At 38.5% G+C, this 16,019-nt stretch overlaps 1 protein-coding gene across 1 annotated transcript in view; it reads left to right on the top strand.

Annotated features, from left to right (window-relative positions):
* IL1RAPL1 (interleukin 1 receptor accessory protein like 1) overlaps positions 1 to 16,019 on the top strand; it is a 1,385,702-nt gene that overhangs the window by 717,251 nt on the left and 652,432 nt on the right. Inside the window, exon 3 of the mRNA XM_043458964.1 lies at positions 10,520 to 10,799. Coding sequence (XP_043314899.1) covers positions 10,520 to 10,799 — 280 coding nt within the window. The remainder of the gene's footprint in view (positions 1 to 10,519; positions 10,800 to 16,019) is intronic.

Below are 16,019 nucleotides of genomic sequence, written 5' to 3'. Positions count from 1 at the left end.
ATCCCACTTTTATGATCTTATTGTTACCTTTTTACCTTTCTCGCTACACCATCCCACTGTTTTAGAACCTCACCCTTTATTATCTGAGATATCTCGTTGACTTGGCATTTTTCTCTTCCCAGTTATCATTTTGAATTGAGGCACAGTTAAAATTCCTTCTCCTTCTTAAATTCTTTTTGATCTTCCCCATTGTATATTTCTCCTCCATTAGTTTGCTTGCAAAATAGAAACCAGTTCTGGGTTGATATGGAACAAAACCTCTGACTCTCTGTTTCCTCAACAATGTTGCTTTTACTCGTAGCATTTCTCCATTCTGCCTTGTGTTATGTGTAGTTTGTGACATGTACTTGCCTATTAAAAGATGATTTCCTCAAGGTCAACACTGCTGCTGCTGCTGCTGCTAAGTCGCTTCAGTCGTGTCCGACTCTGTGCGACCCCATAGACAGCAACCCACCAGGCTCCCCCGTCCCTGGGATTCTCCAGGCAAGAACACTGGAGTGGGTTGCCACTTCCTTCTCCAATGCATGAAAGTGAAAAATGAAAGTGAAGTCGCTCAGTCGTGTCCGACTCTTAGTGACCCCATGGCCTGCAGCCTACCAGGCTCCTCCATCCATGGGATTTTCCAGGCAAGAGTCCTGGAGTGGGGTGCCATTGCCTTCTCCAAAGGTCAACACTAGCCTCAATAATCTTTGCTGTAGGACTATGGGTCACATGTAGTAGGTGGCCAATAACAAATGTGGAAACACACTGAAACATGATCTGGACTCTAATACATGATTTTGTGTCTTCATTGCTTCAAACAATAGCTCATTTGGAATTGTGCTAAAATTTAAGGACTTTTATTATTTGCAAGAATAAAAAATAGAAGTCTATTCAGTTATATCCTCTAAAACAAAATGTAAGTAAATATGTGCCTTAAGCCTTGTTACTCTCTTTTAAGGATCAAATTGCAACAGACATCAAGAGCAACTTCTGGACACCAAGGGGAAAGAGAGAGGAGGGCTGAAGTGGGAGATTGGGATTGACGTATATACACTCTTGATACTATTTGTAATGTAGATAACTAATGAGAACTTCCTGTGTAGCACAGGGACCTCTACTTAATGCTCTGCGGTAACCTAAATTGGAAGGAAGTCCAAAAAAAAGGGAATATATACACATATGACTGATTCACTTTGCTGTGCAGTAGAAATTGGGACAACACTGTAAAGCAACTATGCTCCAATCACAAATTTTAAGTACTGGTTTGCAGGGTGCCTGTCCTGCCGCCCAGTGCATCTTTCCTGTTAGGTGTCTCTAAGATGGGAAAGAGAGAAAATTTGATCTCTGTTTGGTTTGTTGCTCATCATGTTGATATTTAATCCAGTGTCCAAGACATGTCACAAAGGTCTAAAATTCCTGAAACTGGTGACACTTTTGGACCTATTCGTATGCCCATATCCTTTTTTGTGGTCCGACTAGAGGGTTTTGTGGAGATACAAAAAGTGAAATTAACCAGGTCTTTCATTGAAAATGTATACAGGAGTGAATGGATAAAATTATAATGTTGAATAAAAATAATTTTAAATAGAGAAAACTGTGTGTGATGAATTAAGTCAGAGGTTCAGAGTGAAAGAGGAGAATGAAAAAGTTGGCTTAAAGCTCAACATTCAGAAAACTAAATCATGGCATCCGGTCCCATCACTTCATGACAAATAGATGGGGAAAGAGTGGAAACAGTGACAGACTTTATTTTGGGGGGCTCCATAATCACTGCAGATGGTGACTGCTGCCATGAAATTAAAAGATGCCTACTTCTTGGAAGGAAAGTTACGACCAACCTAGACAGCACATTAAAAAGCAGAGACATTACTTTGCCAGCAAAGGTCCATCTAATCAAGGCTATGGTTTTTCCAGTAGTCATGTATGGATGTGAGAGTTGGACTATAAAGAAAGCTGAGCACCAAAGAATTGAAGCTTTTGAACTGTGGTGTTGAGGACTCTTGAGAGTCCCTTGGACTGCAAGGAGATCCAACCAGTTCATCCTAAATGAAATCAGTCTTGAATGTTCATTGAAAAGCCTGATGTTGAAGCTGAAACTCCAATACTTTGGCCACCTGATGTGAAGAGCTGACTCATTTGAAAAGACCCTGATGCTGGGGAAGATTGAAGGCAAGAGGAGAAGGGGCTGGCAGAGGATGAGATGGTTGGATGGCATCACTGACTCAATGAACATGAGTTTGTGTAAATTCCAGGAGTTGGTGATGGACAGGGAGGCCTGGCGTGCTGCAGTCCTTGGGGTCTCAAAGAGTCAGACACGACTGAGCGACTGAACTGAACTGAACTCAGAGTTGATACATGATAGCTGTGACAACATTGCCATTCAGTTATCATATGAGTGATGTTTCTGATGATGCTATATTTTTGTAAATAGAGACACAAAAGGTTGCAAACTATACCTTGGTGCTCAATTTAACAAATAGTGCATAGGAGTTAATACAATCTTAGCACATAAAGTGATATATGTACTTATTTAGATCACTATGGGCTTCCTTGTGGCTCAGCTGATAAAGAATCTGCCTGCAATGCAGGATACCTGGATTTGATCCCTGAGTTTGGAAGATCCCCTGGAGAAGGGAAAGGCTATCCACTGCAGTATTCTGGCCTGGGGAATTCCATGGACTGTATAGTCCATTTTGGTCGCAAAGATTTGAACACGACTGAGCCACTTTGACTTTCTTTAGATGGCTATTATGAAAGGAGATTATGAGACAGTTTTTGAAAAATCTTAAAATTTCCTACAAAGCCTTTAAAAATGTATTATTTGATCCAGTAATTTTTCTTCAGGAATTATTTCCTGAGGAAATTATACATTTTTTTTGAGAGGAAGTTTGCAGCACACTGCATATTAAGTTATTTTATCACATATTTAGAACAGTCAAATACAGGGGGAAAACTTTAAGTAGTCTAATAGCCAAAGAGCTAAGTAAATTATATGTAAAACTATTATGGACTTTTATGTAGTTATTATAAAATATTCTGTAAAACATCATGATGTAACTTTTTATGGAATTATGATCTCAGCTGAGAAAAGAAACTTATTAAACCAAAGGAAAGGTTATGAAACTATGAAAATATTCTTATAATTTCCTCTTTTTTTTAATCATAAGAATACAAATAGTCTTAAGAATAAATTCTTACCAAGTGTGTGTTATGCAATGCACGGGGTTTTGTATATTAGTATCTAAAACACCTTCTAGAATGTGAAGGCTAAGGTATGACAGAGGATTAACTATGCTACCTGGATCCTACTTGCCTTGGCATCCATCACCTGTCCCCTGATAAAGATGAGACCATATCTTAGAAGAAGTTTGATAACACCTGACCAAGGGCCACTCCCACCTGGAGATGACCTAACATTGAGAATGTAGCAGATGATAACTTCTAGGCTTTGGAAATTGGATTCCTGATAATTGACAGTCTCTTGAGTTAACCTCAGTTCTTAATACCCACACAAATCTCTCCAACATATGTGAATGAGCTCTTCCAAAAGTGTTACAATGTTTGTGTACACACACACACACATGTGTGTGTGTGTATTTTAAAGACAAGAATCTGGCAATATCCCACATCAGAGAAACATTATCCAAAAAGTAGAGATGCAAACAAAACTTTGTGTGAAACAACATATACTATAAAGGTTAATTTATGACATAATTTGCTGCAACCCTTGCTGCTGACAACTTTGGGGACATCTCTGCTTCTTTCTTGGAAGGATTGAAACATTGCCAGGTTTCAATTTATAAAGTTCATATTTGGAAAGAGTAGCAGCCAGTGCAGGTAAAGAGCAGAATTCGCCTCATTAAAATCTAGCCTCAGCCTTTCTGTTCTTTGTACGTGCATGGCCAACACCATGTAACCATGGTCATGTCTCAAGCTTGCCTTTTCCAAGCACACTAGAGGTTGAGACAAGTGATACAAATATGTCAGGTATTTAGTTTTGATCATTGGATCAGGACAGGGAACACATGTAAATCCATGGCTGATTCATGTCAATGTATGGCAAAAACCACTACAATATTGTAAAGTAATTATCCTCCAACTAATAAAAATAAATGAAAAAAAAAGACCGATAACCAACAAAATAAATAAATAAATACATAACAAGAATTGTAAAAAATAAAAATAAAAAGAATACACACACACAAACACATTTAGGTATGTGAGTCATTTTAAAAATCATTATGTTTTCATTGCCTGAAAATTTTAAATGAAGGCATTATAAAAAAACGTTTCACAGATCCCGCCACTGGACAGGAATAGTCAATTATCAGTCTCTGATGAAAGATATGAATTGCAGAGTAAACTAACGTAATGCCTCTTCTTTGATGCTTTTATTGTCATTCACCTACTCCTCCCAACTTTACCTCCTAAATCTTCCTCAGATCCACCCGTTTCTCCTTCTTTACTACCATTGCCCAAATTCAGACCTTCAGTAACATCACTCTCCTGGCTAAAACCTTCTACCTTACATGCCTGCCTTAAATTTTAGCCAGCATAGCACATCTGAAAACATGAGATGGTCTCCAAGAACCTGTCGTACTTTTTGCATCCCATAAAAGTACCTCCACCGTCTGTCCTTGCCCACTTCTTGCTCCCATCTCTTGCTGTTTCCTTCTTTAAACTTGTTTGTACACCACAGAGCCATTTGTATTTCCTGCAAAACTCTGCTATTTCTTATTTCTGTGACTTTGCTTTCATGTGAGTGTGTTAGTTGCTCAGTCATGTCCAAGTCTTTGTGACCCCATAGACTGTAGTCTGCCAGGCTCCTCTGTCCATGGGATTTCCCAGGCAAGAATACTGGAGTGGTTTGCCATTTCTTTCTCCAGGGGATCTTCCTGACCCAGGAATCTAACCCGGATCCCCTGCTTTGCAGGCAGATTCTTTACCATCTGAGCCATAGCGAAGTTCCTTTGGGTTCATGTTCGTCTCCAAATTAAATATCTTTCTGCCAGTTCTCTGTATGGCTCCCTTCTGACAAACGTCTCAAATGTTTTCTCTTCATGGAACATATTCCTGAGTAGCTCTGTGCAGCCCTTTATCACTGCATTTCTGTTGTGCTTTCAGTTTCTATCTGTGTCTTCGATGACAGCGTGAGCTCCTTGAAAACAAGGGCTATGCCTTGTAGGTCTTGATGTCTCCAGCCCCGAGGACAGAAACTGGAATGAAGGTAGTTCTTGCTCCATGGATATATAAATCTGTGTTAGACTGGATTGGTTAGAACAGGGCCCAGGACAAGATTTTGATGCACACAATTGACTAAAGGAGCGCTCTTCAGGGAAAACCTAAAAGGGAGGGAGACAGGGAGGGAAGCAGGGCAGGACAGGGGAGAGAGCTGAGTGAGGCGGTCACAGTTAACCTCTAAGCTTGGCCTGATCCACACACAGACGCTCTGGAGCATTGACTGCCCTGTACTGTTGTTCCTACTGGAGATAAAGGAACAACCTTTTTTTCTTAACACACATCAGTCAGTTATTGGCAATGGGCAGACCCAAAGAGATGTAAATTTCCCACCAAGATGGCTCTTGTTAATCAACGTAATTTTTAAGAGAAGGAGACAACTGTGAACTCTTAGCAGGCAATACTCAAAGTTGCTAGAGGATGGATAGATCAGTTTAATAAAGGTAATAGTGAAAGTGAAAGTAGCTCAGTCGTGTCCAACTCTTTGTGACCCCCCTGGACTTGTATAGTCCATGGAATTCTCCAGGCCAGAATACTGGAGTGGGTAGCCTTTCCCTTCTCCAGGGGATCTTCCCAACCCAGGGATCGAACTCAGGTCTCCTGCATTGCAGGCAGATTCTTTACCAGCAGAGCCACAAGGGAAACCCTAGAATACTGGAGTGGGTAGCCTAGCGCTTCTCCAGAGGATCTTCCCAACCCAGGAATCGAACCGGGGTCTCCTGCATTGCAGACGGATTCTTTACCAATAAAGGTGATGGGGCTCCTCTATTACATTATCACAGATGCCTTAATTATTGTTTCATTATTCCAATGTACCTATCCAAGTAGACACTTGAAGAGTAACATAATTTACCTTTTTATATGTAAAGTCTTTGTCTTATTGGGATACATTACAGATAAGGTCTATGATTAGACTTTTTATTTTAAAGAATGCAACTTTCAAATTTGTTGCCATGATATATTTTGAGCTCTTATATCTGTAGTAATAGTGACAATTAAAAATGCCTTCACAAATACATTTATCCAATCTATGGAGGCTTTGTCTATGAAATAGTACATCAATATGAACTACGTGTAAGGAAATTAGTTCTGAATCTTAATTCCATCACTGTCTTCATATAAGCTTCTACAACATTACAGGTGGTAACAAAAATAAATGAATATGGTGCTTCCTACTCTCACTCCCTCAGTGCAACTTTTTGGCTTCAGAAACTTGCATTGACTCTGAAGGAGTATGTGCTGTATAAAAGACATTCAGCTAGAGTATTTCCATGGAATCCTCCCACCAGGGATAGAGAATACCAATATCTAACTTTCTGACAGAGGCTTATAGAAGGGTATTTTATTCTGAAAGGCAGAAAAACTGATTAGATATTATTTTCCTGAAGAATTACCCAATGATAATTTAAAAATAATAAAGGTTACCTGGTAACTTACATAATGGAATTAATAGTGTCTAGAAATATAGAAATATTGTTGGCTTAGAATAGCTGTTTCCAAGCCAACAGAGCTTGTGTACTGAAGTAAGGAAGTACTGAACCTATCAGTAGCAATTCTTGTCATCAAGAGTTAGGTTTTAAGTTATCACATATTCCTTTAGGATTTGAGATATCCCGTAGGATGAGATTTTTAAAAATTCTTTGTGGCTATATAAGAAAAAATGTCTTTATTCAAAGGAGATGCATACTGAAGTATTTCAGCAGTGAAATGTCATTATGTCTCTATTTTCAAATGATTTAGGAAAAAAATGTGATACATGCAAAGTGAGAATGTGTGCAAATGTTAACATGTTAACAAAGGAAAAAATAGCACTCCTCACTGATTTCATTTAGTAAAATGCTTTAATTTTTGAAAAAAATATATGTTCATTTATTTAAATGTTTATCAAAATATTTGAAGATATCTTGAATTGTTATTTATGTTATTTGCCATCTTTCCCCCAAATGTACTAACATGTTGCTAAGTTTATAGTTTACTTTTTAATATCATATATTTATAGTTTAATGGTAGTAAAACTTCCTAAGCCATAGAACCTATCCCCTATTTCCCTATTAAAATGAACATAAGGTGTCTCTGATACCTAAGGGGCTGTTACTTCTTCGTTTCACCTCTGCCTTTTCCTTGGTGTGTGAATCAAAGCTGTTTGAAACTTTTTTCTGCAATAGATAAAGTACTAAATAACTCAATTTTCTGTAATATTTATGGTTTTCTTTCAACATTATTCTTAGTAAGCAGATTCTGAAAGTATATATCAATATCTCTGTCTCCCAACTCAACTCTTTTTCTGTTCTCTCAATTGTATTTGTTACTAACTTTTTAGAAGTTTCTAAGCTAAATATATTTGCTTTTAGCTTCAAGCATTCTGCTTTACCTTACAAATCTTTGGAGAGTCTGAGTAATTTCATGTCACTGTCCATACTGCTACATTAAAGGTGTTTCAGCCTTTTGCCCTGGCAGCTGTCTCCTGTGTGACAGATGGCCTCAGTTACAGTAATGTAATTCTAGAATTATATTGTAATTCATATCATGGTAAAACAAGATAATTTCATGCTTATTGCCAGAATTAACTGTTTAAAGATCCCACCTAGGATGCATTTCATGCAATGGGACAAATGTACAAAATTGTGTTGATGACTACTGCATGTAATTATGTAACCTTGACATCTCCATGTACAGTTCTGTCATCCTATTTAGTGGGGTGAGCCCACTAGGCAACAGTTGTTGATAGGAATGATGCTAATGATTTGGACATTGCTGATGTCCACCAAGCTTCCAGCACATCTACTCCAGAGAGTACCTTAATACAGTGTTTAATTGGGAATCTTAGACCAAAATTTGGTAATTAAAGTAACTAAAGAATGGTGTGAAATTTAAATTACCTTTATTAGGAGATAATACTATGGTGGTAGAGAGAATGAATTCTAGGGTCAGATGAGCTGGATGAGAATACCAGAACTTTCACGTATTAGCTGGTATTGAGTCTGTTTGTTGATGTTGACATTATTTTGTTTACTTACTCAAGAATTCATTCATTGACTCTTTCATTCACTCATTCATTTAGTCAGTGTGTGTTGGGCTGGTTAGCAGGCACAGTTCTAGGCACTGAGGTTAAAGAAGTGAACTAGAGGGATCAAGTCCTTGACCTCAAGAGGCTTACATCCTACTGGGGAGACAAAGCAAGCAAAAAGTGGGTACATGACATCAGAGAACAATAAGTCCTATTAAAAAAAATATGAATGAACAATCTGGATCAAATGACTAGGAAGGTGGTTTTGCTGGCAGGGCAGTTAGGGAGTCTTGGAGGAGATGACATGTGGAGGAAGGTAAGGAGGATCCATGCAAGTTGGTTGGTGTTAAAAGTTCAGTGTAGAGGGAACAATGAGTTCAAAGCCTAAATGAATATTTTTATGAAAGATGAATGAAAATTTGTAAGCTCAGCATGTATTTAAGTGCTCGTCAGATATTAGATAATACTTGAAGAAATTTGGATAATTCCATAATGTGTCACCTTTGCTCTAATATACATCTTCCTTTTCATTTTGATCATTTTCCCTCTCTTGAATTCTCCATTATTTTTCCTGTCCTTAGATCCTTTAGGTTGCCCTTTTGTTAATCTCAAGTGAGTTAAACTCTACTTGCAGTGCTCAAATGCTGTTGCTGTTAGGGGTCCTCTTTTCTTGGTTTTTGCCGTTTTACTCAGCATTTATATACTGCAAGCTATGGCAAATTGATTATCTTTCTAGATGTGGGGCAACTGCCCTCTCTAGGCAGGAATCCACAGCTTCTCTGTGATCATAATAATGGTGATGGACCTGTCCTATGGTGACCTATTATTGTGGTGGGGATATGGTGGGGGAGAAGTGATAAAAATGGTACCAATATATCATTTGAAAGATGGTGCTTCCAGGAAACCCAGAAGACCCAACTAGTCCCCATGCCATAAGCTCCATGTCCCACCATGGTTTTTACTTTACTCTGCCTGATGCTCCCAGAAATCAGAGCAGAGTAATGGTCTGCCTCTGTCTCTGGCTGTGAAAACACTACTAAACATGACCCACTTTTGTTGTATTACTTTCTGCCTTGTTTGGCTGTACAAGACTTACTCTTCACTTTACCAGTGTGTGTCCAGAAAGAAAAAAAAAATCATACACTAATTTGAACACAGAGAGTGTGTGTAGAGATTTGTTCAGTGCAACAGGTTATTGGAGTACTGAAGGATTGGCTAGTAAGAAAGAAAGATGTATTAGTCTGCTCGGGCTGCCATAACAAAATACCATAGACTGGGTGGCCTACACAACAGAAATGTGTTACAGTTCTGGAGGCTGAGAAGTTCAAGTTCAAAGTGCTGGCTGATTTGGTTTCTGGTGAGGGCCCGCTTTCCCACTTCTTGGTGTGTGCTCATGTGACATCTTCTCTATAAGTACGCAAGAGGAGAGAGACTGCAAGCTCTGGTGTCTCTTCTTATAAGAGCACCTCTGTCTTCCTAAGGGTTCTACCCTCATGACTTCATATAAAGCTAATTACTTCCCCAAGGCCCCTCCTCCATGTACCATTACATTCTCAATTAAGGCTTCAAAAAATGAGTTTAAAGAGAATGCATTCAGTCCATAGCAAAAGATAACCACAAAGAATAGGGGAATGGTCGCCATCTCCCCTCGCTGAGAGAGAGCCTCCAAGGAGAAGCTCCCATCCTCCATTCCCAGAGTGAAATCCAGACCTCACTGAGATGGCACCCTGGTAGGACTGGTTGGAAGCCTGCCCTCTGCAATTGGACAGAAATGCCTTGCCCTCTAAGGTATCGGGGACAAGCTGTCCATAAGATGCCTCACCCGAGGCTCTGCTAAAAGATTATCAAGCTGCTGCAGTGCACACTGCCAGAGTCTTCCAAGCAAGCATTAGAGCCAGGGCTCAGAACCCTTTCCTTTGCAGTCTCTCTCCAGCACCCTAAGCATCAGTGCCAGCTAGCAAAGGAAACTATTTCACAGGTCCGGATCCATTTTCAAAAAACAGGCAAACATTTGAATTTAGAATGGGAACGCCATAAGCCAATAGCCATCACGCTGATTAAAGTAAGAATAAATATCAGCAGAAGCAAACTAAGTGATGAATATATTGTTTGTTAGTAGGATAAATTGCTTTCCAGTGCCCTTCTGAGTTTTATCCATCGCTGCACCGTTTGTGCCTAGGGAAAAATTTGGTCCAATAGAGATGCTCAATAAATATTGTTGAATGAATAACCTAATTGCTTCCATTGTTTTCTCTAATGTTTTTTTTTTCTCTTTCTCTTTTTTGACTATAGCCGATGGATGCACAGACTGGTCTGTCGATATCAAGAAATACCAAGTTTTGGTGGGAGAGCCTGTTCGCATCAAATGTGCACTCTTTTATGGTTATATCAGAGCCAATTACTCCCTCGCCCAAAGTGCTGGACTCAGTTTGATGTGGTACAAAAGCTCTGGTCCTGGAGACTTTGAAGAGCCAATAGCCTTTGATGGAAGTAGAATGAGCAAGGAAGAAGACTCCATTTGGTTCCGACCAACATTGCTGCAGGACAGTGGTCTTTATGCCTGTGTTATCAGGTATGCTTTTCATCTTGTTACTGTTGAATCAATGATATCACAGGTTGCTGTCTTATATACCTAGATTTTGTGGCTCTCTGTTTAACCTCAAGGTATTGTCTCAATATTTGTGTGTGTTGCTGCTTTCTAACATTTAGAATCTAAATCATAAAAAGATGGGATTGGAATTTATATTGAGACATTATTTCTGGCTTATGGAGAAAAGAGATACCATCTGGGTATCTACTTATGTTGCCAGAAATTACTAAACACTATGAAATAAAATTTATAGAGGAGGTGAAATGTTGCAAATAAAATGTAAGCAAAGACTTGCAGAAAGGATGCATAGTTTATTGCTAAATGGGTTGTAACATTCTGTTATTGCCCTTCACAGATAGTGCACAGATACCTCTGGTTCACACACATCTGCAAAGATGATTTAAGTAACATGTATGTGCACAGAAAGCGGAAAGCAGCCTTGCCTTGGTAGAAGTACAGAGACTATGTTCCAGATCATTTTGTTAACTAAAAGTGCTGTGTGTGCGCTCTTATGCGCTCAGTCATGTCTGACGCTTTGTGATCCCATGGACCGTAGCCCACCAGGCTCCTCTGTCCATGGGATGCTCCAGGCAAGAATGCTAGAGTGGGTTGCCATTTCCTCCTCCAGGGGATCTTCCCGACCCAGGGATTGAACCCACATCTCCTGGTCTCCAGCATTGGCAGGCGGATTCTTTTACCTCTGAGCCACCTGGGAAGCCATAAAAGTGCTGAGTCAATACAAAAATATTTTGGGTCCCCCTATGCCTTTACTCCACAAAGAAACTGATCACACATCTACATATCTTTGTCTGCTTTTGGAAGAGATGTATGTACTTTGCTTAATGATAATGCATTGAGACAATAGCTATGTATCATATTAGCAGTGAAAAATCTCAGTTTAAGCATTTAGCCCCACATGGGCTGTGAATCACACCCTGCATGAATGCTTGCAGATGTCATTAGACTATAAGAACATTGGCATAGCAGGGTATAGGCATATAGAAAGAGGGTTTAAATTGATTCCTTTGTGTCCCTATTTCAACTTACTAAGAGAAAGCCAAATCTAAAGCAGTTGATTCTCAAGTTGGAGAAACTCTCAGAATCATCTAGTATCTTTTTCAAATCAAAATTCAACTTTCACTTCTGAAATTCTCATTGGCAGCTATTATTCCTCTAGCATAAGGATTGTGTCTCCCACTCACCATCAACCTAAAAGAATTACTTTTATGAAGAGTCGTGGCTGCAGGTATGTTAGGTTGTCAAAATGGGTGAAAGCCACATGAAAGTTAAATATAAATTTATCTTTTAAACACTGTCAACATATAAGTTAGAGTTAACTTTGGAAAATAAAAATGAATGCAAATAAAGTTCTGCTTGGGAAAAATGTCGAATGAATTATATTAATAAAATAACAAATGCATTATTCCTTTGTCAGCTTTTGTTCTTTCCCTTAAAAATGGGAATCCAACCCTTTTATGTTTCAGCTTAATTCTTAATAGAAGTAGTTTTTGTAGGTACAATGATAATTAATTGCCATATTATGTTGGCAAAGAGCCAACTCATTGGAACAAACCCTGATGCTGGGAAAGATTGAGGGCAAGAGGAGAGGGGGGCAACAGAGAATGAGATGGTTGGATGGCATCACCAACTCAATGGACATGAGTTTGAGCAAACTCCAGGAGAAAGTAAAGGACAGGGAAGCCTGGCGTGCTGCAGTCCATGGGGTCACAAAGAGTCGAACACGACTGAGTGATTGAACAACAATATAGTTAGAGAATACTGTTTGTACTGGCTATTCCTACTTGAATAATAATAATTTGATTTAATTTCACATCTGCATTTCTTTAAGAAACATGATTTCTGATTATTTATGTGTGTGTAGAGGTGACTCTTTAAGATAGACCAATTTATGTCCTCCTTTATCTGAGATTAGACTTGAGCTGAGTGTCCACAGTCTAACATTTCATTCCATTATTTATTATTGATGGGAAAATAGTGATGTGTTCAGATTAGTAACCTGAATTTCTAAAGCACTGAAGTTGCCATTCTTTGATGTATTTAAATATACATATTGGTCCAATGCTCTGAGAAATTGTACTAAAATGTCTCTGAATTTGTAGTTGCAATAATGAATGAAGGTCACAAAATTTTGAAACCATAACATTTGTCATATGTCCATGTGTCTACATTTTAATGGAAGGTGAAAGTAAAACAAAAACACCTTTAAGTTTTATATGTGTCAAGTGGTATTCTAGAGGAAGCAATGAACTGCAGAAAAGATGCTTTTGTCCCTGGAATTCGAGTGTTCCAATTGATTTGAAGCTAGTGTTGATCTGACTCCCTTTTCCAATTTGAAAAGCAGGACTCACAATCATTATAAACAGCAGTTTAAGTAGAATGACTTGCTTTTGATGTGAAGGGAGCCCAGGGCTGTTAGTTGAATCATTGACACTTTGACACGTTGTTAGCTCTCAGGTCACACAATTGTCACCATTAGTTTTTAAATAATTCACTTACAAAGAGTTTCAGAAGTTTGAAAACGTTAGCTGCTACTCCAAGGCTCTAGTCTTTCTGATAAGTGCTCTGTGTTATTAACTTATCAATGAAATGGTTTAACGAGTGTTTTCACGTACAACATTTACACCTAAATGGTGTGGTGGTTTAGTCGCTGTCTTGTCCGACCCTTGAGACCTCATGGACTGTAGCCTGCCAGGCTTCTCTGTCCATGGGATTCTCCAGGCAAGAATACTGGAGTGGGTTGCCATTTCCTTCTCCATTACACCTAAATATGTACAATTAAATGATGTAAATAATGCAAACACCTAAAATTACTCTCAGTAGAATGAATAAGAGCTTTCCTACTCCCTTCTGTAAGTAGCCATTTTGGACAGAATAATACCACATCATTCTTTGTTCTGTAGTACCTGGCTCTTTACTCAATTTTCTCCTCCTTGAATGTTTATTTTTACATGAAAAAGTGAGTGAAGGAGATGTGTAATAATTTCTTTTTTTTTTCCTTTCATTGCCATTTAATGAATAAGTTTACTTTTTAAAAGAAAAATGTTTTTCTTATCCTCTTGACTCCCAATTTTTAAATACCCCTCTTCGGAGTTATACCCTTTTAACAGTTTCATATGCATATCTGGCTGGTACTCATGTAAGCAATTTAATGCCTCCTGTATTGTAACAGACTAAGTTGTTTGTCACTCTGTTTTTTGACTGAAATTTTATTTTGTAGATTCATATGCATTTGCAAGATATAGTATAGGGAGGTCCCATGAATCCTTTAGCCAGTTTCCATCAGCAGTGACAGTTTGCAAAACTATAGTACAAAATCATAATCAGAATATTGATGATGCTACATTCAAGATACAGAACAATGTCATCACCTCCAGGATCCCTTCTGTTGTCCATATTCACTTCCCTACCCCAGTCCCAAATCCCTGGCAAACAATAATCTGTTCTCCATATCTACTTTTTGAATGTTTTATAAATGGAATCATAGAGGATATCACCTTTTGGAACTGGGTTTTTCAGTCAACATAATTTCTTTGAAATTCACCCAGGTTGTTCAACGTAGTCTGTTCTTATTTACTGTTAGGTAATGTTACATGATGTGGACATTACCACAGTGTTTATTCACTCATTGAAGGACGTCTCTGTTGTTTCCATTTTTGGTTATTGAAAATAAATCTTCTATGAATACCCATGTACATTTTTAGTGAATATAAGTTTTCATTTATCTGCAATAGATGCTCTAGAGTGAACTTAAGTTGTATGATAGTTGCATGTTTAGTCATATAAGAATTGAAAGTCACTCAGTCATGTCCGACTTTTTGCGACCCCATGGACTGTATAGTCCGTGGAATTCTCCAGGCCAGAATACTGGAGTGCATAGCCTTCCCCTTCTCCAGGGGGTCTTCCAACACAGGGATCAAACCCAGGTCTCCCACATTGCAGGTGGATTCTTTACCAGCTGAGCCACAAGGGAAGCCTGAGAATACTGGAGTGGATAGCCTGTCCCTTCTCCAGTGGATCTTCCTGACCCAGGAATCGAACCGGGGTCTCCTGCATTGCTGGCAGAATCTTTACCAACTGAGCTATCAGGGAAGCCCCATCATATAAGAAACTGCCGTATTATTTTCCAGAGTAGCAGTACCATTTTATTACATTCCCACCAGCAATATGCGAGTGATCTGGTTTATCCACATGCTTGCAGCATTTGGTATTGTCACTATTTTTCATTGTACCCATCAGTATATCTTGATATCTCATGATTTTAATTTTCATCTCCCTAATGGCTAATGGGATTTTGTGTGCTGATTTGCCATTTCTGTGCTCATCAGTGAAATATCTGTTTATGTCTTTTGCCCATTTTATAACTGAATTATTTGTGAGCTAACCATTGAGTTTTGAGAATTCTTTATATATCCTAGGTAGTAATCCTCTTTTGGATATGTGGCTTGCAAATACTTTCTGTCAATTTGTAGTTTGTCTTTTCATCCTCTTAACAGGTTTTTTTGCAGAGGAAAAGTTATTTTTTTCCTTTTATGGATTGTGCTTTTGGTATGAAATATAGGAACTCTTTCCATAGTCTATATCCTTAAACTTTTCTTTTTAAAATTATTGGAGTTTTTACCACTAGTTTCATAGCTTTAAATTTTACTCTCTGCTCCATCTTGAATTAATATTTATATAGGGTATAAAGTTTATTTTGGTCAAGGTGTAGCTTTTTGAATAGATGTCCAGTTGCTCCAGCATCATTTGTTGAAAACATCTAGCTTCCTCCATGGAATTACTTTTGCACATTTATACAAAATCCATTGGGTGGATTTGTGTGGGCAGCAGAGGATGAGATGGTTAGATGGCATAACTGGCTCAATGGATATGAATTTAAGCAAACTTCCGGAGATAGTGGAGGACAGAAGAGCCTGGTGTACTACAGTCCATGGAGTTGCAGAGTTGGATATGACTTAGGAACTGAACAACAACCAGTTTCTAGATTCCGTATTATATACCTTTGATCTATGTGCCTGTTCCTTGGCCAGTACCACTCTGTCTTGGTTAATGTGGCTATAGCTATATAGTAGGACTAGATACCTTTCTTTTCAAGATTCTTTTAACTGTTGTAGGGCCTGTTCTTCTCCAGATAAATTTTAGCATAAGCTTATGTATGTCTACAAAAAAAAATAACAAAAACAT

The sequence above is a fragment of the Cervus canadensis genome, chromosome X (genome assembly GCF_019320065.1).
Source record: "Cervus canadensis isolate Bull #8, Minnesota chromosome X, ASM1932006v1, whole genome shotgun sequence".
NCBI lineage: Eukaryota > Metazoa > Chordata > Mammalia > Artiodactyla > Cervidae > Cervus > Cervus canadensis.
The sequence above is the reverse complement of the archived record's forward strand: the minus strand, read 5'-3'. Positions and strand labels throughout refer to the sequence as shown.